The sequence below is a fragment of the Anolis carolinensis genome, unplaced genomic scaffold (assembly GCF_035594765.1).
Source record: "Anolis carolinensis isolate JA03-04 unplaced genomic scaffold, rAnoCar3.1.pri scaffold_7, whole genome shotgun sequence".
NCBI lineage: Eukaryota > Metazoa > Chordata > Lepidosauria > Squamata > Dactyloidae > Anolis > Anolis carolinensis.
Window position 1 is genome coordinate 15386525 of NW_026943818.1, and position 26207 is coordinate 15412731.

The window sequence follows — 26207 nt, forward strand, 5'->3', positions numbered from 1 at the left end:
CCTTCCCTCCCTCCCTCCCTCCCTCCTTTCTTATTTCCTTCCTTCCTTCCTTCCCTCTTTCCTTCCCTCCTTCCTTCCTTCTTCCCTTCCCTTCCTCTTTCCTTCCCTCTTTCCTTCCCTCCTTCCTTCCTTCTTCCCTTCCCTTCCTCTTTCCTTCCCTCTTTCCTTCCCTCCTTCCTTCCTTCTTCCCTTTCCCTTCCTCTTTCCTTCCCTCTTTCCTTCCCTCCTTCCTTCCTTCCTTCCTTCCCTTCCTCTTTCCTTCCCTCTTTCCTTCCCTCCTTCCTTCCTTCTTCCCTTCCCTTCCTCTTTCCTTCCCTCTTTCCTTCCCTCCTTCCTTCCTTCCTTCCTTCCCTTCCTCTTTCCTTCCCTCTTTCCTTCCCTCCTTCCTTCCTTCTTCCCTTCCCTTCCTCTTTCCTTCCCTCTTTCCTTCCCTCCTTCCTTCCTTCCTTCCTTCCCTTCCTCTTTCCTTCCCTCTTTCCTTCCCTCCTTCCTTCCTTCTTCCCTTCCCTTCCTCTTTCCTTCCCTCTTTCCTTCCCTCCTTCCTTCCTTCCTTCCTTCCCTTCCTCTTTCCTTCCCTCTTTCCTTCCCTCCTTCCTTCCTTCCTTCCTTCCCTTCCTCTTTCCTTCCCTCTTTCCTTCCCTCCTTCCTTCCTTCCTTCCTTCCCTTCCTCTTTCCTTCCCTCTTTCCTTCCCTCCTTCCTTCCTTCTTCCCTTCCCTTCCTCTTTCCTTCCCTCTTTCCTTCCCTCCTTCCTTCCTTCTTCCCTTCCCTTCCTCTTTCCTTCCCTCTTTCCTTCCCTCCTTCCTTCCTTCTTCCCTTCCCTTCCTCTTTCCTTCCCTCTTTCCTTCCCTCCTTCCTTCCTTCTTCCCTTCCCTTCCTCTTTCCTTCCCTCTTTCCTTCCCTCCTTCCTTCCTTCCTTCCTTCCCTTCCTCTTTCCTTCCCTCTTTCCTTCCCTCCTTCCTTCCTTCTTCCCTTCCCTTCCTCTTTCCTTCCCTCTTTCCTTCCCTCCTTCCTTCCTTCCTTCCTTCCCTTCCTCTTTCCTTCCCTCTTTCCTTCCCTCCTTCCTTCCTTCCTTCCTTCCCTTCCTCTTTCCTTCCCTCTTTCCTTCCCTCCTTCCTTCCTTCCTTCCTTCCCTTCCTCTTTCCTTCCCTCTTTCCTTCCCTCCTTCCTTCCTTCCTTCCTTCCCTTCCTCTTTCCTTCCCTCTTTCCTTCCCTCCTTCCTTCCTTCTTCCCTTCCCTTCCTCTTTCCTTCCCTCTTTCCTTCCCTCCTTCCTTCCTTCTTCCCTTCCCTTCCTCTTTCCTTCCCTCTTTCCTTCCCTCCTTCCTTCCTTCTTCCCTTCCCTTCCTCTTTCCTTCCCTCTTTCCTTCCCTCCTTCCTTCCTTCTTCCCTTCCCTTCCTCTTTCCTTCCCTCTTTCCTTCCCTCCTTCCTTCCTTCCTTCCTTCCCTTCCTCTTTCCTTCCCTCTTTCCTTCCCTCCTTCCTTCCTTCTTCCCTTCCCTTCCTCTTTCCTTCCCTCTTTCCTTCCCTCCTTCCTTCCTTCCTTCCTTCCCTTCCTCTTTCCTTCCCTCTTTCCTTCCCTCCTTCCTTCCTTCCTTCCTTCCCTTCCTCTTTCCTTCCCTCCTTCCTTCCTTCCTTCCTTCCCTTCCTCTTTCCTTCCCTCTTTCCTTCCCTCCTTCCTTCCTTCTTCCCTTCCCTTCCTCTTTCCTTCCCTCTTTCCTTCCCTCCTTCCTTCCTTCTTCCCTTCCCTTCCTCTTTCCTTCCCTCTTTCCTTCCCTCCTTCCTTCCATCCTTCCCTCTTTCCTTCCCTCTTTCCTTCCTTCCTTCCTTTTTTCCTTCCTTCCATCCTTCCCTCTTTCCTTCCCTCTTTCCTTCCCTCCTTCCTTCCTTCCTTCCCTCCCTCCTTCCCTCTTTCTTTCCTTCCTTCCTTCCTTCATTTTTCCTGGAACGGTCTGCGTCTTTTCTGCTGCAGCATCACAGCTCTGGGCTCAGTCACAAAAAAAAAACTCCCAAGGCGCCAGGTCCACAACAAAGCAAAATTTTAATATAGAGTTTATTCTCTGGTGTGTCCTTCAGGGAAGGCGTCTGTCTCACGACCCTTCGTCCGTCCATCCTCACCGGCCGGTGGTGTAGAGTCCCTGGGCCAGGGTCCCGATCCGGACCGGGACCTCCGAGCGGAAGGCCGCCATGGCCCGCAGGCGGGAGTCCCGGTCCCCAAAGGTGCTCAGGTGCGGCCCAACCTGGAAGCATAGAGAAAGAGCACAGCATTCGCATTCACATTCGTATATTTTATTACTATTTTATATCATTCCTAGCTGTGCCCGGCCACGTGTTGCTGTGGCATTGTCTGGTGGTGTCTGTATTTTATAGGCAGTGTGGAAGAGGCCTGAGTGAGGCCTAACTTTGCCTGTCCCCTGGGCAAAGTTGCTAGGGGAGTGGGTTGCTAGGAGACCAAGTGGGCAGAGCTTAGCCTTCTAACTGGCAGCAATTGGATAAAAACCATTATTGCTCTCCCTCCAATTAGGACTTTATTTTTCTTTTCTTTTTGTTGTATCAACCTAGAGGTGTGGATGAGGGGTTGTGCTGTCAATTTTCGAGGTTGTGGGGTGTTTAGTTTTGTTGTTTTGTCGGTCGCCAGGATTCCATCACTCTTTTATATATATATAGTAGACATGTCCAAAAAATCGTTTTGAATCATATATCGGAATTATTTTGGATTGTTCTCGCTTTTGGATACGCATTCCGAGACATTGTCTCACAGCACAACCAGCAATGCAATTCGAACCAATGTTGGCCCATTCTCTAATTGTCTCTTAATGTTTCGTTAATTCCCCCCCCCCATTTTTTTTAAAAATATAGTTTAAAAATATTTTAATTTTTTTTTTTGTTTCTGCATCCTACCTTGAATGGGAGCTTAGCGCAGCCTAACATGGCTGCCGCTCCCTGGCCAATCAGAAGCTTCCACGATGGACACAAAGGTGGGGGCTAACGTCCTCTGTGTCCACATGGAAGATTGCCATACAAGCCCAGTGTGTAGCGATTGCGCATGCGCATCCGCCATTTTAGAAACATTTAGAATCTTTACGAATTTTCGGAAATATCCTAAATTTTTGGGTGAAAAAATCGGAAATACTTTCTATATCGAAGCGCCAGCCCCCCCCCCACCCCCCTACTTTAGAAACGCGAATTGAAACATTTTTTTCATCGATTGGACATGCCTAATATATAGATTAGCTGTGCCCGGCCACGCGTTGCTGTGGCTAAGTATGGTGCTACGGGAAATAAAGTACAGTATTCTCATTATATTATACTCATCTTCTTCTATGTAAATGTGCTCACGTATGCTTTTAATAATAATAGAGTAAAATAATACATGCAATAATAATAATAATAATAATAATAAATACAGGAAAATAATACATGACTCCAACTCTGATTAAATATTATTCTCATCTTCAATGTCAATGTGCTCATGTATGCTTTTAATAATAATAGAGTAAAATAATACATGTAATAATAATAATAATAATAATAATAATAATAATAATAATAATAATAATTACAGGAAAATAATACATGTGATAATAATAATAATAATAATAATAATAAATACAGGAAAATAATACATGACTGTCCAACTCTGATTAAATCGTTATTCTCATCTTCAATGTCAATGTGCTCACGTATGCTTTTAATAATAATAGAGTAAAATAATACATGTAATAATAATAATAATAATAATTACAGGAAAATAATACATGTGATAATAATAATAATAATAAATAAATACAGGAAAATAATACATGACTGTCCAACTCTGATTAAATCGTTATTCTCATCTTCAATGTCAATGTGCTCACGTATGCTTTTAATAATAATAGAGTAAAATAATACATGTGACGATAATAATAATAATAATAATAATAATAGTAAATACAGGAAAATAATACATGACTGTCTAATGATTAAATCGTTATTCTCATCTTCAGTGTCAATGTGCTCACGTATGCTTTTAATAATAATAGAGTAAAATAATACATGTAATAATAATAATAATAATAATAAATACAGGAAAATAATACATGACTGTCTAACGATTAAATCGTTATTCTCATCTTCAGTGTCAATGTGCTCACGTATGCTTTTAATAATAATAGAGTAAAATAATACATGTAATAATAATAATAATAATAATAATAATAAATACAGGAAAATAATACATGACTGTCTAATGATTAAATCGTTATTCTCATCTTCAGTGTCAATGTGCTCATGTATGCTTTTAATAATAATAGAGTAAAATAATACATGTAATAATAATAATAATAATAATAAATACAGGAAAATAATACATGACTGTCTAATGATTAAATCGTTATTCTCATCTTCAGTGTCAATGTGCTCACGTATGCTTTTAATAATAATAGAGTAAAATAATACATGTAATAATAATAATAATAATAATAATAATAAATACAGGAAAATAATACATGTAGTAATAAATAGAGTAATACATGTAATAATAAATAGAGTAAAATAATAATAGACATTATATCATTATTATTATTATTATTATTATTTCAGCATTACTATCATTGTAAGTATTTTCATTATCATCATATATTTTATGATGATTATATTATATTACTTATTATTATAATTATATATATATATATTATTGCTGTTATTGTTGATATTGTTATTAAATATTCCTGGCGAGAATACACCTCCCGCAGTTCTTTTCAGGGCAAGTACAACAACAACAATAATAATAATAATAATAATGTTATATATAAATATAATAAATAGAATAATGCGATATAAATATAATAAGAATATTTTTATATATTTATATAATAACGACCTGATTCTTGCAAAAGTTTCCAGACTGAAAAGGAGAAAAAAAATCTATTTTCGAAAGCCTTGCGGCGCCACCTGCTGGACACGGAGATCAATGCTCCACAGAGGCAGGGACTGAGTTATGTAATAATAATAAGTATATTATTATTATTATTATTAATAATAATAATAATAATAATAATAATAATAATAATAATATTGTATGAATAATAATGTAGTATTAACAACAACAACAACAACATGCAAAATGCCGTAATGGGTTGCTTGCCTTTTGGAAAAGATTCATTGTCCAGAGAGGGTCCCGACCCATTGGGAACTGGTACCGCCTTAATATGGTCGTCCGCGTGTCATAGCTCCTTCCCCTCCGTTTCTGAAAGCAGGAAGCAGCCAATAATAATAATAATAATAATAATAATAATAATAATAATATGTAAAGCAAAGTGAAGAACCTGCTTTGATTGAAGTCAAAAATCAGAAACTCCTCAAAGCACAGCAGAGAAAGAATCAGTACAAGAAAACCGCACTACAAACTAGAGCAGAATCAGTACAAGAAAGCCGCACTACAAATTAGAGCTGACAGCGGGCACAACAAAACATTTTCACATGTTCATGCTTGATGTTGTCCACATGCCGGACAACATTATTATTATTATTATTATTATTATTATTATTATTATTATTATTATTATTATTACATGCCCTGGTGGAATATGTAAAGCAAAGTGAAGAACCTACTTTGATTGAAGTCAAAAATCAGAAACTCCTCAAAGCACAGCAGACAAATAACCAGTACAAGAAAACCGCACTACAAACTAGAGCTGACAGCTGGCACAACAGAACATTGCATGGATGGCATCCAACCTCTGCATAATAATAATAATAATAATAATAATAATAATAATAATAATAATAATAATAATAATAAGTACAAGAAAACTGCACTACAAACTAGAGCTGACAGCTGGCACAACAAAACATTGCATTTTCACATGTTCATGCTTGATGTTGTCCACATGCCGGACAACATCATCATCATTATTATTATTATTATTATTATTATTATTATTATTATTATTATTACATGCCCTGGTGGAATATGTAAAGCAAAGTGAAGAACCTACTTTGATTGAAGTCAAAAATCAGAAACTCCTCAAAGCACAGCAGACAAATAACCAGTACAAGAAAACCGCACTACAAACTAGAGCTGACAGCTGGCACAACAGAACATTGCATGGATGGCATCCAACCTCTGCATAATAATAATAATAATAATAATAATAATAATAATAATAATAAGTACAAGAAAACCGCACTACAAACTAGAGCTGACAGCTGGCACAACAAAACATTGCATTTTCACATGTTCATGCTTGATGTTGTCCACATGCCGGACAACATTATTATTATTATTATTATTATTATTATTATTATTATTATTATTATTATGACAATCCTGGCAACGCCTGACCTTTTCCTGTTTTTCGGCCTTCTCGGCCTTGATGAGAGCCCTCTGCTCCTCCATCCAGTCCTCCTTGTATTTGTGCTGCAGAAGGTCGAAGAAGGGAGTGGAAGGCCTGCGGAAAAAAAACAGAATTATTATTATTATTATTATTATTATTATTATTATTATTATTATTATTATTATTATTATCTGCATATATAAAATTATTAATATCAAATAATTACATTAGGAAATAATTGTGTAAAATAAAATGCCAAAATAATATAAAAAAACAATAATATTAATATATACAGTATATTTGTAATCTTATATTTTCTGCTTAGAACTGGATTATATGAGGCCCTTTCAACACAGCTATATAAAATGCACACTGAAGTGGATTATATGGCAGTGTGGAGTCAAGATAATCCAGTTCAAAGCAGATAATATAAGATTATAAATGGGTTTATAGAGCTGTGTGGAAGGGCCTTGAGTCTACACTGCCATATAATCCAGTTCAAATCTGATAATCTGTATTTTATAGGCAGTGCGGAAGAGGCCTAAGTGAGGCCTAACTGTGCCTGTCCCCTGGGCTGAGTGGGTTGCTAGGAGACCAAGTAGGTGGAGCTTAGCCTTCTAACTGGCAGCAATAGGATAAAAACAATTATTCCTCTCCCTCTAATTTGGACTTTATTTTTCTTTTCTTTTTGTTGTATGAACCTAGAGGCGAGGATGATGGGTTGTGTTGTCAAATTTTGAGGTTGGGAGACCTTTAGTTTTGTTGTTTTGTCCGTCGCCGGGATTCCATCACTCTTTTATATATATAGATATATATTAATATATAATATATATATAATGTCTATGGCCATCTGTCGGGAGGGATCGGCTGTTGCCTGGGGCAGGAGGATGACTCAGGCCATGCAAATGCCTTCCTCCAATTCTTCCTCGTCCTTGTCATTCAACGGCCTGGTTTATTCTCTCCCTTTCGTTCTGACAAATCCGCTGCCGGGAGGCGAAAAGCCTTGATAATTATTTCGTTTTCTGGGGGAAAATCATCCCCATAATAAGAAAATAATATTATTTTATTATGACCGACGACCAATTATTCCGAACCCCCAAAAGGAGACGGGGAGCCTCACATCTCTCTCCGCCTGTGACACGATGGATGTGACGGGATTTTAGGCAAAAGTTTTAATGAGCGGCGGCTGTCAAAAGTGTCAAAGCCCTCTCGGCGCTTTCCCCCCGTTTAAGTGGCACTAAAGACACGTTTTTCGGCCCCTCCGGACGTTGTCAATGAACGGCCTGTTTTGTACTATTATTCATGTGATTTTTAATCCTTGTCTCATTATCTTTCTGCAATTATTTGATACTCGCTTGAGTTACCTGAAAAAGGCCTTGTTTGTTTTGGGTTGTGTTCCAGAACTTTGTCAGTCTGGATTCGGGAGTCTTCGCCGTATCTTTGCGTGCTCATTTTCCAAGACTTTTGCAGGTTTGTGATCCTACCAGTTCTTTACTTGAAGCATAAGTTCCAATGAATCACCTGGGCCACATGGTTGTGCCTCTGCTTGTAGTCTGTCTGTCTGTGCGATTTTCTTACAGCAGCTGAGGATATGATCCATGGTTTCGTCGGTTTCCTTGCACAGCCTGCATTTTGGGTCATCAGCTGATTTTTCGATCTTGGCCTGAATGGCCTTTGTCCTGATGTCTTGCTCCTGGGCTGCCAGGATCAGGCCTTCTGTCTCCTTCTTCAGGGTCCCATTCGTGAGCCACAGCCAGGTCTTCTATTATTATTATTATTATTATTATTATTATTATTATTATTATTATTAATTGCCTTTGTCCTGATGTCTTGCTCCCGGGCTGCAAGGATCAGGCCTTCTGTCTCCTTCTTCAGGGTCCCATTCGTGAGCCAGAGCCAGGTCTTCTCCTTGTCAGCTTTTCCTTCAATTTTGTCAAGGAGCTTCCCATGCCGTGTTTTGTTGTGCCAGCTGTCAGCTCTAGTTTGTAGTGCGGTTTTCTTGTACTGATTCTGCTCTAGTTTGTAGTGCGGTTTTCTTGTACTGATTCTGCTCTAGTTTGTAGTGCGGTTTTCTTGTACTGATTCTGCTCTAGTTTGTAGTGCGGTTTTCTTGTACTGATTTTTTTGTCTGCTGTGCTTTGAGGAGTTTCTGATTTTTGACTTCTTCACTTTGCTTGACATCTTCTGCCAGGGCATGTTCTTCTTCTTTGACTGCTTGTTTGACTTGTAAGAGTCCTCTGCCCCCTGATCTTCTAGGCAGATATAGCCAGTCAACATCACTGCGAGGGTGCAGTGAATGATGAATGGTCATGAGTTTTCTTGTTTTTCTGTCCAAATTGTCCAATTCCACCTGTGTTCACTTTATAATGCCAGCAGTATATCTTATGACAGGTATGGCCCAGGTGTTTATGGCCTTGATGCTGTTGCCTCCATTGAGCTTGCTTTGGAGAATTTTTCTGACCCTTTGTGTGTATTCTTTGCTGACCACAGTCTTCACATGTTCATGCTTGTTGTTGTCCAGCTGTAATATGCCCAGATATTTATAGGCCTCTGGCTGGTGACACTTTATTGTTTGGCCATTGGGCATATTTATGCCCTCACTTTCCATGATTTTTCCCTTCTTCAATGCCACTGTCGAACATTTGTCCAAACCAAATTCCATGCTGATATCAGAGTTAAAATTCGGACAGTGTTAGTCAGAGACTGGATTTCAGTTTCCGTTTTCCCATACAGCTTCAGGTCATCCATGTACATCAAATGCGAAATTTTGTGAGATTTCTTAGATGTTTGATAGCCGAGGTTTGTTTTTTGTATTATTATTATTATTATTATTATTATTATTATTATTATTATTATTATTGTATTTTAAATAAATTATTTTAAATAAATTATTTTAAATATTATTACATTATTATTGTATCATTTTTATATTATTATATTAATATTAAATATTAATGGATGAGGGGTTGTGCTGCCAAGTTTAATGTTTCTGGGATGTGTAGTTTTCTTGTTTTGTCCTAGACCGAAATCTCATTACCCTTTTATATATATAGATATATATCTATATCTAGCCCCAAAGCCCTAAAGTGAGCCTAACGAGCCCCTAATTTGATTTGGCCCCATAATAAAAACATGCTTTTAAAGCGAAGGGATAAATACGGAAAATGAGGCCGAAAAGTGGCAATTAAGCCGGAAGCGAGCCATAACTCTGCACCAATAAATGCCACTCGTTATGCATATATTTACATTATGCAAATGAGCAGGGGCATCAGCCTGATGGGAGAGCGGGGGGGCTTTATGGCCTCTCAGGCCCCACTTTTCATTGGCGGCCAATTAAGGAAACCCTCATTAAAGAGCATTTTAAAATCCATTCCATTTGCATAAAGTAAACAAACACACACACACCCCGCCTAGTTTGCGTCTGCATAAAAGGCATCTCACTATTTACTCTGTGTGCTTGTTAAATAATAATAATAATAATAATAATAATAATAATAATAATTACTATTACCCTCACCTATCTGCGTGCTTTCAAAATAATAATATTTACTTGATGAAATAATAATAATAATAATAATAATTACCCTCACCTATCTGTGTGTTTTCAAAATAATAATGTTTACTTGATGAAATAAATAATAATAATAATAATAACCCTCACTTATCTGCGTGCTTTCAAAATAATAATATTTACTTGATGAAATAAATAATAATAATAATAATAATAATTACCCTCACCTATCTGCATGCTTTCAAAATAATAATAATATTTACTTGATGAAATAAATAATAATAATAATAATAATAATAATAATAATAATTACTTCATGAAATAAATAATAATAATAATAATAATTACCCGCACCTATCTGCGTGCTTTCAAAATAATAATAATATTTACTTGATGAAATAAATAAATAAATAATAATAATAATAATAATAATAATAATTACTCTCACCTATCTGTGTGCTTTCAAAATAATAATAATATTTAATTGATGAAATAAATAATAATAATAATGTGAGAGCCCCTATATAAATGGGCTAGAGAGAAGATTATGGTATTCTGTACAATAAAACCTGTTGGAATCTACCAGCATGTGTCTTGGTGCTTTCTTCTTGGGAAGATACAGAGCAAGCGCTGACAAAGAACAGATCCCAGCCATAAAACCGGCCAGCCATAAAACCTCAATGACCCTCTGGTATGTGAGAGCCCCTATATAAATGGGATACGGAGAAGATTATGGTATTCCGTACAATAAAACCTGTTGGAATCTACCAGCGTGTGTCTTGGACGGGCCAGCCATAAAACCTCAATTACCCTCTGGTATGTGAGAGCCCCTATATAAATGGGCTACAGAGAAGATTCTGGTATTCCGTACAATAAACCTGTTTGAATCTACCCAGCGTGTGTGTGTCTTGGTGCTTTCTTCTGGGGAAGACTTAACCCACAGCACAACTGGAAGAAGAGAACATTATGTTGGATTTGTTTGTGTGTATGTGAAATGTAAATCAAGTGTTTCTGCTGTTTTGCAAGAGTGTGTGTTTCAGCAGTGAAACAGTTAACAGCAGGCCAGTTTGACTGACAGCCTGCTGTGACCAATGAGACATGATTTCCGGCCTTGGAGGTCGGAACTTCCTTCGGACTAAGGAATGTGTTTCTTATCTCTGTTGAGCTGTGTGTGCCGAGTTGAGAGGCAAAGGAAGAATGCCGGCTTCTAGCGATGGGCTTCGCTGTTTGTAAATATGATTTGTAAATACTGAATAAACGTTTTGGATAAGCGAGACTTTACTGTAATAATAATAGTAGCAATAATAATAATAGTCTGTCAATAATAGGCTATCAAACATCTAAGAAATCTCACGAAATTTCACATCTGCGGTACATGGATGACCTGAAGCTCTATGGGGAAATGGAAACTGAAATCCAGTTTGTGACTAACACTGTATTGAAAACATTGACTGCAAAAATGCAGTGTGGGCAAATCGGGTCTGCAGGCCAAGTGTGGTCCAGATCCATCATTTTTTCTTGTGTGCCAAGTTATTATTATGATTGTGGTTGGGGGTCCCGACCCCTCCTGACCCCGCCTGACCTCACCACCACCAATGGTCATCTGACCTTGCGGGGCGCCCGTAGGTGACCCCGGGGGGCACAGGGGGGGGGCCGGTCTTGAACCGGCGCTCGTCCTCGCGGTGGAGGCGGATGTCCTTCTGGCGGTTGAAGAGCCGCTGCTCCAGCGGCCGCACCATCCCCGCCGCCGCACCCCGCGCGTTGCTCGTCTCGTAGTCCCGCGGCTTCTCCTTCGCCGGCACCTCCCGCGGCTGCGCACAGGCCCAGCCCCCGATCGCTGCAAGGACAAGGGCCACAGGTAGGTAGGCAGGCAGGAAGGTAGGGCAGTGGGTGGGTAGGTACAATACAGGGATGGTGTCATGATCTCCAATCTTTGACATCTCTAGTATGTGAGAGCCCCTATATAAATGGACTAAAGAGATAGATGGATGGATGGACTGGAGAGAGGGATGGATGGATGCTGTCCTGATCTCCAATCCTTGACAGCTCCGGTCGGCTGACAAAGAACAGATGCCAGCCATAAAACAGGCCAGCCATAAAACCTCAATTTCCCTTTGGTATGTGAGAGCCCCTATATAAATGGACTAAAGAGATAGATGGATGGACTGGAGAGAGAGAGGGATGGATGGATGCTGTCATGATCTCCAATCTTTGACATCTCCGTTCGGCTGACAAAGAACAGATGCCAGCCATAAAACCTCAATGACCCTCTGGTATGTGAGAGCCCCTATATAAATGGACTAAAGAAATAGATGGATGGACTGGAGAGAGAGAGGGATGGATGGATGCTGTCATGATCTCCAATCTTTGACATCTCCGTTCGGCTGACAAAGAACAGATGCCAGCCATAAAACCTCAATGACCCTCTGGTATGTGAGAGCCCCTATATAAATGGACTAAAGAAATAGATGGATGGACTGGAGAGAGAGAGGGATGGATGGATGCTGTCATGATCTCCAATCTTTGACATCTCCGTTCGGCTGACAAAAAACAGATGCCAGCCACAAAACGGGCCAGCCATAAAACCTCAATTACCTTCGGGTATGTGAGAGCCCCTATATAAATAGGCTAAAGAGAAGGTTCTGGTATTCTGTACAATAAAACCTGTTGGAATCTACCATCTTTGTGACTTCATGGCTTTGGATGAGATGCTGTGATGGCGAAATGGGGTTGAGACTAGATGACCTTTGGGGTCCCCGTAATGCTTTCTCCCTACCTTCCGGGACGCCTCCATCCAGTCCATGCAAATACAGCCCATAATTGAAGTCATAGCCCGGAAGGGTATAGCAGCTCCGGCGGGGCTTCCCCACTTCGGGCTGCAAGGCGGAAGGAAATAAATACATTTTAATTCACACATTTATTATTATTATTATTATTATTATTTTATTAATATGCTTTTGTTCATGACTATTGCCGTTACATTGTTATCGGCCAGAGTCCCCATCGAGGGCAGGACACAAAATAAAGTTCATTAATATTATTAGCATTATTATTGTTTATTATCATGCTCATTACTATTAGTAGTATAATAGGAGTAGAAATAATAACAGTAGTAACAAGAATAAAACCAAATTAATTAAATAATAAATATATAATATATAATATAATATAATATATAAAAATATAATATATAATATAATAACTCAGCCGCTCTGAGTCCCCTCGAGGAGAAGGGCGGGGTATAAATGCATGTAATAAATAATAATAACAACAATAGAAATACAGTAGAGTCTCACTTATCCAACATAAACGGGCCGGCAGAACGTTGGATAAACGAATATATTGGATAGTAACAACAACAATAGAAATACAGTAGAGTCTCACTTATCCAACATAAACGGGCCGGCAGAATGTTGGATAAGCGAATATCTTGGATAATAAGGAGTGATTAAGAAAAAGCCTATTAAACATCAAAATTAAGCACCAAAACATCATGTCATACAACAAATTTGACAGAAAAAGTAGTTCATTACACATTAATGCTATGTAGTAATTACTGCATTTACGAATTTAGCACCAAAATATCACGATGCATTGAAAACACTGACTACAAAATTGCGTTGGATAATCCAGAATGTTGGATAAGTGAATATGTTGGATAATAAGGAGAGATTAAGAAAAAGCCTATTAAACATCAAAATAGGTTATGATTTTACAAATTAAACACCAAAACATGTTATACAACAAATTTGACAGAAAAAGTAGTTCAATGTGCAGTAATGCTGTGTAGTAATTACTGTATTTACGAATTTAGCACCAAAATATCACGATGCATTGAAAACATTGACTACAAAATTGTGTTGGATAATCCAGAACATTGGATAAGTGGGACTACTGTAATAATAATAGTAGCAATAATAATAGTCTGTCAATAATAGAATACCAAACATCTAAGAAATCTCGCAAAATTTCACATCTGCGGTACATGGATGACCTGAAGCTGTATGGGGAAACTGAAACTGAAATCCAGTCTCTGACCAACACTGTCCAAAAGTCTTGGGAAATGAGCACGCAAAGAGACTGTGGGACTTCCGGATCCAGACTGACAAAGTTCTGGAACACAACACACCAGACATCACAGTTGTGGAAAAGAAAAAGGTCTGGATCATTGATGTCGCCATCCCAGGTGACAGACGCATTGACGAAAAACAACAGGAAAAACTCAGCCGCTCTCAGGACCTCAAGATTGAACTTCAGAAACTCTGGCAGAAACCAGTGCAGGTGGTCCCAGTGGTGATGGGCACATTGGATGCCGTGCCAAGAGATCTCAGCCGGCATTTGGAAACAATAGACATTGACAAAATCACTATCTGCCAACTGCAAAAGGCCACCCTGCTGGGATCTGCAGCATCATCCGAAAATACATCACACAGTCCTAGACACTTGGGAAGTGTCCGACTTGTGATTTTGTGATACGAAATCCAGCATGTCTATCTTGTTTGCTGTGTCATAATAATAATAATAATAATAATAATAATAATAATAATAATACATCACACAGTCCTAGACGCTTGGGAAGTGTTCGACTTGTGATTTTGTGATACGAAATCCAGCATATACATCTTGTTTGCTGTGTCATAATAATAATAATAATAATAATACATCACACAGTCCTAGACGCTTGGGAAGTGTTCGACTTGTGGTTTTGTGACACGAAATCCAGCATGTCTATCTTGTTTGCTGTGTCATAATAATAATAATAATAATAATACTAATACTAATAATAATAATAATACTTCACACAGTCCTAGACACTTGGGAAGTGTTCGACTTGTGATTTTGTGAAACGAAATCTGGCATATCTATCTCGTTTGCTGTGTCGTAATAAACTCATTCATACTCACACATAATATATTTCACGGCATTATATATTTCATGACATATATCATATATTAAATGCCGACACTTCCTCGTTCCTTTTTTTCTTTCTTTCAAAACCAGCAAACTACGCCACAGCAACACGTGGCCGGGCACAGCTAGTTCTATTATACAGTAGAGTCTCACTAATCCAAGCCTCGCTTGTCCAAGCCTCTGGATAATCCAAGCCATTTTTGTAGTCAATGTTTTCAATACATCGTGATATTTTGGTGCTAAATTCGTAAATACAGTAATTACAACATAACATTACTGCGTATTGAACTACTTTTTCTGTCAAATTTGTTGTCTAACATGAAGTTTTGTTGCTTAATTTGTAAAATCATAACCCAATTTGATGTTTAATAGGCTTTTCCTTGATCAGTCCTTATAATCCAAGATATTCGCTTATCCAAGCTTCTGCCGGCCCGTTTAGCTTGGATTAGTGAGGCTCTACTGTATTAGTATCATAATCATCATTGTTATTATTGAAATATAAGTCTGAAATGACACGAAAAGCCCTATTAAAAAAGGCTCAGAGGTCAAGCTCCCGCTCGGCCGGCTTCAATTGCAATTACAGCGGTGTCAAACCGGATTAATTCCGCCGTGCAGACGCAGAACGGGTCCTTTGTTTATGTTTGTTATGATTGTCTGCAGCTGCTTTCTCTTTCGCCAAACCCTTGACTCTATTATGGGATGGCCTTTAATTACAGAAAAGAGCATCACCGCGCCTTTTAATGAACGACAAAAGCATTGGGTTGGAAATCTAATTTGGTCTAATTAAGGCGCCTTTGCGGGGATTTGCAAGGAAAGAAGGAAAGAAGAGACGAATGCAAATGAAGCCCTGAAGAATGTTAATATATATATAAAATAAATAGAATAGAATGAAATAGTAAAGTCCAACAAAACGATAGACGAAAGCAAAATAGAATAGAACAGGGGGGAAAAAAATGATAAAATCTATATATATAAAAGAGTGATGGCATCACGGCGACGCACAAAACAACAAAACTACAGGCCCCCCAACCTCGAAATTTGACAACACAACCCCTCATCCATGGCTCTAGGTTGATACCACAAAAAGAAAACAAAAATAAAGTCCTAATTAGAGAGAGAGGAATAATTGCTTTTATCCAATTGCTGCCAGTTAGAAGGCTAAGCTCCTCCAACTTGGTCTCCTAGCAACCCAATAAAAAATAATAAAAAAACACTAAAAATAATTAAAAACACTAAAAGATTAATACAATAAAATACTATGATAACAGAAAATAACTAAAAATAATACAATAAAATAATAAAATATAATAAATAAAAAGATAACTTACAATAAAATTAATTAAAAAATACAAATAACGTCAAATAAAAATTACACAACAATTTTTAACCAATACCACCACCACTTTGCCACAGCAACGCGTGGCCGGGCACAGCTAGTAAGATATAAAATACAATAAAATAATAAAGTCCAATAAAATAGCAGAGAAAAGGAAATGGGTCACGGTGAGTTTTCCGGGCTGTGTGGCCATGTTCCAGAAGCATTCCCTCCTGACGTTTCGCCCACATCTATGGCAGGCATCCTCAGAGGTTGCGAGGAATAATAATAATAATAATAATAATAATAATAATAATAATAATAATAATAGGGTTGTTGTGTGTTTTCCGGGCTGTGTGGCCATATTCCAGAAGCATTCCCTCCTGACGTTTCGCCCACATCTATTTCAGGCATCCTCAGAGGTTGTGAGATCTGTTGGAAACTAGGTAAGTGGGGGTATATATATATATATATATATATATACACACACACACACAGTAGAGTCTCGCTTATCCAACATAAACGGGCCGGCAGAACGTTGGATAAAACCTCAATGACGCTCTGGTATGCGAGAGCCCCTATATAAATGGGCCAAAGAGAAGATTCTGGTATTCTGTACAATAAAAACCTGTTGGAATCTGCCCAGCGTGTGTCTTGGTGCTTTCTGACAAATAACAGATGCCAGTCATAAAACGGGCCAGCCATAAAACCTCAATGACCCTCTGGTATGTGAGAGCCCCTATATAAATGGGCCAAAAGGAAGATTCTGGTATTCTGTACAATAAAAACCTGTTGGAATCCGCCCAGCGTGTGTCTTGGTGCTTTCTGACAAAGAACAGATGCCAGCCATAAAACCTCCATGACCCTCTGGTATGTGAGAGCCCCTATACAAATGGGCCAAAGAGAAGATTCTGGTATTCTGTACAATAAAAACCTGTTGGAATCTGCCCAGCGTGTGTCTTGGTGCTTTTTCTGGTGGAAGACTGACCCACAGCACAACTGGGAGAAGAGAAACCGACAGTAAAATATAAAATGGATGGCAGTTAAAAGGCCAAAACCCCAATTCAAGAGGGTTTGTTTTGGGCACTTGATATGCCTCCCGCTATCGTATTATATAATATATCTATATCTATGATCTCCCTAATAGGCCTTTCATCCGCTTTTCCCAACTATAGATCCGTGGCGCCTGCCGAGGGATTGCAGCCCAGGTGCCTCCCCGTTAAGCTGCATTTTAATAAGTCAACGCAAAGAGCTCTCGATGATTATTTAAAGCTCCTTAAAGAGGATTAGCGCTGATTCCTTGTGGGAAGGACTGCGAGAGGCGGACCCGCTCCCGTCATTAGGAAAGCAAATTGCCTTTTGTCTTCTCCCAACGACGACGGATGGACGGATGGAGGCTGGATGGAGTCAGACTAGATGGCCTTTGGGGGTCCCGTCCCCACTTTAATGGGCCGAGAGACGTGGGGCCTCCTTCTTCGCAGGGCTTTTAAACAGAGGCTGGGTGGAAAGGAACCGATCCATTAAAATCGGAGGAAGACCGGCAAACGACCCGGGAATTTTCTCTTTGTTTACAAAAGTCTCGCTTCCTATCTACCAGCTCATTACCCTCTGCAGCTGCATCCGGGAATTTTCTCTTTGTTTACAAAAGTCTCGCTTCCTATCTACCAGCTCATTACCCTCTGCAGCTGCATCCAGGAATTTTCTCTTTGTTTACAAAAGTCTCGCCTCCTACCTGCCAGCTCATTACCCTCTGCAGCTGCATCCGGGAATTTTCTCTTTGTTTACAAAAGTCTCGCTTCCTACCTGCCAGCTCATTACCCTCTGTAGCTGTATCTGGGAATTTTCTCCTTGTTTACAAAAGTCTCGCCTCCTACCTGCCAGCTCACTACCCTCTGCAGCTGCATCCGGGAATTTTCTCCTTGTTTACAAAATTCTCAATTCCTACCTGCCAGCTCATTACCCTCTGCAGCTGCATCCGGGAATTTTCTCTTTGTTTACAAAAGTCTTGCCTCCTACCTGCCAGCTCATTACCCTCTGCAGCTGCATCCGGGAATTTTCTCCTTGTTTACAAAAGTCTCGCCTCCTACCTGCCAGCTCATTACCCTCTGCAGCTGCATCCGGGAATTTTCTCTTTGTTTACAAAAGTCTCAACTCCTACCTGCCAGCTCATTACCCTCTGCAGCTGCATCCGGGAATTTTCTCCTTGTTTACAAAAGTCTCGCCTCCTACCTGCCAGCTCACTACCCTCTGCAGCTGCATCCGGGAATTTTCTCTTTGTTTATATTTTCTTTGTTTGTATCACTATTATATTATATTATATTGTATCACTATGATAATATTATGATTACTATGCTATTTTATTAATATTATATTATTATATTTTGTTATTACACTTATCTTACTATCATTATAGTATTATTATATTATTAATATAATATTACTATATTAATATAATATTATTAATATTCTATTGTTGTTACACTATTTATTATTATTATTATATTATTATTATTTATAATTATTATAATAAAATGACACAAGAAAAACCTTGGAAAACCCAAAGTCCCAATAGATAGATAAATAGATAGATAGATAGATAGATAGATGGCAGATTGACTTCTGCAGGGAGCCTTTTTGGCAAATGCCGAGCGCATGTTCCTCTAATTGACAGCATGTCACCCACTTAAGTCGTAGCCCAAGGGCCGGCAGTGACATCGGTTGGCATCACAGGCATCCAATTGGAGCCTATTTAAAAGGCTATGGAAGCCGCTGGTTCAAAGCCAAGCCTCTGGGCATGTGCAGAGCGCGCCGGGAAAGGCCGGCATCCCATTGGAACAATTAGCCGGGAGAAGCATAACGAGAAGGGCTTCGAGATCCTCTATGGAGGGGCCCAGAGGACGTCTACTCTGACCCCTCCCCACAGATGGCCATACAGACTCTATCGAAGAATCAAACAAACCCCAAACTTTTAAAAAAGCCTTCGAGAACACATCAAACCCCAAACTGGAGTTGAGATCATTCTATCAATCGATCTATCCATCAATTTGTTGTCGAAGTCTTTCATGGACGGGATCACAGGGTTGCTGTATGTATTCCGGGCTGCCTGGCCATGTTCCAGAAGCTTGGATAAGCGAGACTACTGTAATAATAACAGTAGCAATAATAATAATAGTCTGTCAATAATAGGCTATCAAACATCTAAGAAATCTCACAAAATTTCACATCTGCGGTACATGGATGACCTGAAGCTCTATGGGGAAACGGAAACTGAAATCCAGTCTCTGACTAACACGGTATTGAAAACATCGACTACAAAAATGTGTTGGATAATCCAGAACATTGGATAAGTGAGACTACTATAATAATAATAGTAGCAATAATAATAGTCTGTCAATAATAGGCTATCAAACATCTAAGAAATCTCACAAAATTTCACATCTGCGGTACATGGATGACCTGAAGCTCTATGGGAAAACGGAAACTGAAATCCAGTCTCTGACTAACACTGTATTGAAAACATCGACTACAAAAATGCGTTGGATAATCCAGAACGTTGGATAAGCGAGTGCTGGGTAAGTGAGACTCTAGTGTAGATGTTTGAACTTCAGACTGCAGATGTCTTTTTCTTGACACAAAATACTGTTTGCTTACACTTGAACATTACCTAGAGCCGGCCCTGGCCGCATGCAGGCTCCCTCCTCCTTTCCTCCTCTTCCTCGTTCCCTCCTTCCTCCCTCCCTCCCTCCTTGCAAGCCCTTCTCATTTCCCCTCCATTGATTGAAATGGGATCCCGCTTGATGAGGCCGTAATCCGGAGATAATTTGTGGAGCATTTAAATTAAGAGGAGCGGCTAATTGGGAGCATGTGTCTCCTAAGCCCAGGCATGCAAATGAGACGGGGGGAAAATACACAGACATAGTGAGACTCTACTGTATGTATGTATGTATATCTATATATATAACTAGCTGTGCCAGGCTACGCGTTGCTGTGGCAAAGTGGTGGTGGTATTGGTTAAAAATTGTTGTGTAAGTTTTATTTGACATTATTCACAGTTTTAAAATTAATTTTATTGTAAGTTATATTTTATTTATTATATTTTATTATTTTCTTGTATTATTTTTAGTTATTTTCTGTTATTATAGTATTTTATTGTATTAATTTTTTTAGTGTTTTTTATTATTATATTTTGGGTTGCTAGGAGACCAAGTTGGAGGAGCTTAGCCTTCTAACTGGCAGCAATTGGATAAAAGCAATTATTCCTCTCTCTCTAATTAGGACTTTATTTTTCTTTTCTTTTTGTTGTATCAACCTAGAGGCGTGGATGACGGGTTGTGTTGTCAAATTTCGAGGTTGGGGGGCCTCTAGTTTTGTTGTTTTGTGGGTCGCCGTGATGCCATCACTCATTTATATATATATAGAAAGGGTAATGAAATTTCGGCCTAGGACAAAACAACAAAACTGCACATCCCAGAAACACTAAACTTGGCAGCACAACCCCTCATCCATGCCTCTACGTTCATACAACAAAAAGAAAAGAAAAAGAAAGTCCTAATTAGTGGGAGAGGAAGAATTGTTTTTTATCCAATTGCTGCCAGTTAGAAGTCTAAGCTCTGCCCACTTGGTCTCCTAGCAACCCACTCAGCCCAGGAAACCCTTTACCTTAACTACCACCAATTCCTCAATACTTTATTTCCTATACCACCAGACTTTGCCACAGCAACACGTGGCCGGGCACAGCTAGTCTATATATATAAAAGGGTAGTGGCATTTCGGCCTCGGAAACACTAAACTTAGCAGCACAACCCCTCATCCATGCCTCTACGTTCATACAACAGCTCCAGCTACTGAAAACAGCCAGGCTTTGAGACTGCAAGGCTATTCACTGCTATTCCACCTGGCCAACAAAGGATTCCCATAAGCCACAGCAACACGTGGCCGGGCAAAGCTAGTATATATAAACATGATGTTTTGGTGCTTAATTTGTAACATCATTACCTATCCATCTTATTCTTTCTTTCTTTCTTTCTTTCTTTCTTTCTTTCTTTCTTTCTTTCTTTCTTTCTTTCAATCTCTCTCTTTTCATCGGAATCATGAATCCAAGACAAAGAAATTTGTGTGTTTTTGCAAAAACCGAGGCTTCCAATTTGCAGCCGTTTAAGCCGCGAACACATAAATTTCTTTTACGGGGCCTTTTGGTTAATAGCGGGTTTTAATGGGAAAAGGCCGTTAAAAGTTTTGTTTAATTGAAACGAATGGCGGCTGCCTCGGAGAGGGAATTAAACCCTAATCGGCCGCCGTCCTGATTGCCGGATAAATGCATCATCAGATCGTATTAATAATGCATAATAATGCCCACGCACAGCTCGATCGTCCGTTTTTAATTTCGACAAACAAACAAAAACATCCAAACTTTCGGAGGACGGCGTAAAAAGGCCCTTTGGCATCAAAAGCAATTAATTGGTTGCAACAACAACACAAAGCAATCAGAGAAATGATGATGATGATGATGATGATGATTACTATTACATCCCACTTTTTTCTCTTAATGAGACTCAAAGGAGCAGACAAACAGATATTATTATTATTATTATTATTATTATTATTATTATTATTATGAAACAGCAAACAAGATAGACATGCTGGATTTCGTATCACAAAACCACAAGTCGAACACTTCCCAGGTGTCTAGGACTGTGTGATGTATTATTATTATTATTATTATTATTATTATTATTATTATTATTATGACACAGCAAACAAGATAGATATGCTGGATTTCGTTTCGCAAAACCACAAGTCGAACACTTCCCAAGTATCTAGGACTGTGTGATGTATTTTCGGATGATGCGCCCAGATCCCAGTCGGGTGGCCTTTTGCAGTTGGCAGATCGTGATTTTGTCAGTGTCTATTGTTTCCAAATTCCGGCTGAGATCTTTTGGCACGGCACCCAGTGTGCCCATCACCACCGGGACCACCTGCACTGGTTTCTGCCAGAGTCTTTGCAGTTCAATCTTGAGGTCCTGAGAGCGGCTGAGTTTTTCCTGTTGTTTTTCGTCAATGCGACTGTCACCTGGGATGGCAACATCAATGATCCAACCCTTTTTCTTTTCCACAACTGTGATGTCTGGTGTGTTGTGTTCCAGAACTTTGTCAGTCTGGATTCGGAAGTCCCACAGTATTTTTGCGTGCTCATTTTCCAAGACTTTTGCAGGTTTGTGATCCCACCAGTTCTTTGCTGCTGGGAGGTGGTCCTTGAGGCATAAGTTCCAATGAATCATTTGGGCCACATAGTTGTGCCTCTGTTTGTAGTCTGTCTGTGCGATTTTCTTACAGCAGCTGAGGATAGGATCCATGGTTTCGTCGGTTTCCTTGCACAGTCTGCATTTTGGGTCATCAGCTGATTTTTCGATCTTGGCCTTAATTGCCTTTGTCCTGATGTCTTGCTCCTGGGCTGCAAGGATCAGGCCTTCTGTCTCCTTCTTCAGGGTCCCATTCGTGAGCCAGAGCCAGGTCTTCCATTATTATTATTATTATTATTATTATTATTATTAATTGCCTTTGTCCTGATGTCTTGCTCCTGGGCTGCAAGGATCAGGCCTTCTGTCTCCTTCTTCAGGGTCCCATTCGTGAGCCAGAGCCAGGTCTTCTCCTTGTCAGCTTTTCCTTCAATTTTGTCAAGGAACTTTCCATGCAATGCTTTCTTGTGCCAGCTGTCAGCTCTAGTTTGTAGTGCAGTTTTCTTGTACTGATTCTGCTCTAGCTTGTAGTGCGGTTTTCTTGTACTGATTCTGCTCTAGTTTGTAGTGCGGTTTTCTTGTACTGATTCTGCTCTAGTTTGTAGTGCGGTTTTCTTGTACTGATTCTGCTCTAGTTTGTAGTGCGGTTTTCTTGTACTGATTCTGCTCTAGTTTGTAGTGCGGTTTTCTTGTACTGATTCTACTCTAGTTTGTAGTGCGGTTTTCTTGTACTGATTCTGCTCTAGTTTGTAGTGCGGTTTTCTTGTACTGGTTTTTTTTCTGCTGTGCTTTGAGGAGTTTCTGATTTTTGACTTCAATCAAAGCAGGTTCTTCACTTTGCTTTCCATATTCTGCCAGGGCATGTTCTTCTTCTTCTTTGACTGCTCGTTTTACTTGCAAGAGTCCTCAGCTCCCTGAACTTCTAGGCAGATATATATCCGGTCAATATGCACTTCTCTCCTTCTTTCCGTCCTTCCTTCCTTCCTTCCTTTTCTCCTTTGTTCGGCTCACAGACATTAACCTCAGCCTGGGCCCTGGATCCCTGGACTGATTTCCATAAGTCATTTAAATGCTGTAATCTCATTTTCAGCTTCAGGGGAAAACAAGGGAAAGAGAAAGGCACGGAGGAGAAGGGACATCTCCCTCTTTCCACCTGATTGGAAGAGTTGATGGGAGTTTAAATGAAGCGGAATTAGGAGGCGGCCGAGGCCTAAATGGCCTAATCTCCGCTCCATCCGTAATGAGGAGCCCGAGCCGAGGAGGGATTATCCCCATTGATTGCAAAGCGAGTGGGATCCAGGCCATCTAAATGCTAACGAACCATTCCTGCTTGCCTTCCTTTTGGCTGCAAATTAAAAGCTTGCTCTGAGCCCAAAGGCTTTAGAACGACAACCTTTGCTTTGCTTCCGACTCAACGAGCCAAGAGCGTGGTGCTGCGGCGGAAAAGGCCAACGCGATCCCCGGCCTCTGAGCCCAAAGGCTTTAGAACTACTGATGAAGGTGTGTTGGAAAAATACAATACTATATATTGAATGTAATCATATTGGAAATGGGAATAAAAATATATATAATCCCAAGAAGAATGTGTGCCTATAGCTCCAAAATACACTCTGCTTACGGTAGCAAATAACCATCTCCCCATAAGCAGAGACCAAAGTTCACCCTAAGTTCCGGAGACATATGTCAAGTGTCAAGAAGAATAGATAAAGCTCCATGCTAACAGGCAAAAGACAAATTAAGGCTTTTGGGATGTCAACGACTCAACGAGCCAAGAGTGTGGTGTTGCGGCGGAAAAGGCCAATGCGATCCTCGGCTGCATCAATATATCTATCTATGTAATCTATCTATATATAAATAATCAGAATGAGGAATGATTCCTGCTCTAGGCATCTTTAATAGGAAACAAGCTGAACCTGAGCCCAGACTGAGTGTTGTTTCTAGCGAGATAAAAGACTTATATGTATCGACCGAGGATCGCATTGGCCTTTTCCGCCGCAGCACCACGCTCTTGGCTCATTGAGTCGGAAGCAAAGCAAGGCCCCTGGTTGTAGTTCTAAGGCCTTTGGGCTCAGAGGCCGAGGTTTTAAACTCTAACATTCCAAACTCTGGCCATGCTTTTCCTCAATGGGAAAAAATCTCTTAATGAGATTCATATTAATAACAAGAGCGACAACACAAAGCATTGCAGGTCATTAACAAGGGCAGGTGCTGCCCTCTGGTGGTCAGCCATGGAAAGGCCAACATCGGAAATACAGTAGAGTCTCACTTATCCAGCATTCGCTTAGCCAATGTTCTGGATTATCCAACGCAGTCTGCCTTTTAGTAGTCAATGTTTTTGTTCTCTGAAGCTTTAGGTGCTCTTAGTGCCTGGTATAGGGAAAACCAGCTGATCCCTAATTTGAGTCTACACTGCCATATAATCCAGTTCAAATCAGATAATCTGTATTTTATAGGCAGTGTGGAAGAGGCCTAAGTGAGGCCTAACTCTGCCTGTCCCCTGGGCTGAGTGGGTTGCTAGGAGGCCAAGTAGGCGGAGCTTAGCCTTCTAACTGGCAGAAATTGGATAAAAACAATTATTCCTCTCTCTCTAATTAGGACTTTATTTTTCTTTTCTTTTTGTTGTATCAACCTAGAGGCATGGGTGAGGGGTTGTGCTGTCAATTTTCGAGGTTGTGGGGTGTTTACTTTTGTTGTTTTGTCCGCTGCCGTGATGCCATCACTCTTTTATATATATATATATATATATATATATATATATATATATATATATATAATATTATATTATATTATATTATAATATAAATAATATATAATAATATCTATAATACTATGACGATGACGATGACGGATTTTGCCCGACCTTGGCGATGCGTGGGTTCTGGAGCATGGTGTGGCGGGCGACGCCGAGGCGCTCGTTCTCGCACCCGGGGCTGAGGTCGGCCAGGGTCATGGGCCGGCGGGGCGGGGGGCAGATCTGGCTGGCGGAGCGGCGCAGGCGGCGCGGGGGCCGTGGGAACTCCCCGCGGGGACGCTTCTTGGGGGCCACCACCGGGCAGGGCCCCGGACCCGGCACTGGCCCTGGCTGCTGCTTCTTCTCCATGGCCGGAGAGAAAGAGAGAGAGAGAGAGAGAGAAAGGCCGGACAGAATGACCGGCCGGGATGCTCAGGGCAAGGGACGGAGGCAGGCCGTCGCCATGGAGATGCAGCATCAACGCAACCGTTGCCACGCGCAGGACGTTGCCACGGCAACCGTCACAACAAAGAGGGAGGGGGGAAAGGAAAGCTTGGATTGGACCGGCAGAGAGTCAAGACCCAGAGGCCTTAAAGAGCCACACACACCATTTAATCCAACATTTATTTAATCCGATATTTATTTATTTTGTAATTTTTTTTTTAATTAAAAATTTCCAAATAGCTTATCCATCGAAAGAGGGGGAGCGATATTTATAGGAAAGTTAAGAAAAATAGAAAAAGAGAGAGAGAGAGAACAAAAAGAGACAAAAAATTAAAATAATAATAATAAAAAAATTAATACTGTAGTTTACTATATACAGTAGAGTCTCACTTATCCAACACTCGCTTATCCAACGTTCTGGATTATCCAACACATTTTTGTAGTCAATGTTTTCAATAAATCATGATATTTTGGTGCTAAATTCATAAATACAGAAATTACTATGTAGCATTAATGCGTATATTGAACTACTTTTTCTGCCAAATTTGTTGTATAATATGATGTTTTGGTGCTTAATTTGTAAAATCATAACCTAATTTGATGTTTAATAGGCTTCTTCTTAATCTCTCCTTATTATCCAACATATTCGCTTATCCAACATTCTGCCGGCCCGTTTATGTTGGATAAGTGAGACTCTACTGTGTATGTATATATATATATATATATATATATAGCACACTATAC

At 40.1% G+C, this 26207-nt stretch overlaps 1 protein-coding gene across 1 annotated transcript; it reads right to left on the reverse strand.

Moving 5' to 3' along the window:
* Positions 1–2017: 2017 nt before the first annotated feature.
* cfap77 (cilia and flagella associated protein 77) lies at positions 2018–25518 on the reverse strand. The gene is made up of 6 exons (XM_062959714.1): positions 25149–25518; positions 12603–12702; positions 11435–11663; positions 6324–6429; positions 5124–5225; positions 2018–2235 (listed from the first exon to the last, which is right to left on the reverse strand). The coding sequence occupies exons 1-6, from the start codon at positions 25386–25388 to the stop codon at positions 2110–2112; spliced, it is 903 nt and encodes a 300-aa protein (XP_062815784.1). The 5' UTR covers positions 25389–25518; the 3' UTR covers positions 2018–2109.
* Between the last annotated feature and the right edge of the window lie 689 nt (positions 25519–26207).

What these genes read in the sequence shown, in the direction of transcription:
- cfap77 (XM_062959714.1), bottom strand. Translation starts at nt 25,388, where the DNA reads ATGGAGAAGAAGCAGCAGCCAGGGCCAGTGCCGGGTCCGGGGCCCTGC. An exon ending in AGAACCCACGCATCGCCAAG is followed by an intron (nt 12,703 to 25,148) that starts GTCGGGCAAAAT and finishes TCCGCCTTGCAG; the next exon opens with CCCGAAGTGGGGAAGCCCCG. An exon ending in AGGCCGAAAAACAGGAAAAG is followed by an intron (nt 5,226 to 6,323) that starts GTCAGGCGTTGC and finishes TCCTGCTTTCAG; the next exon opens with AAACGGAGGGGAAGGAGCTA.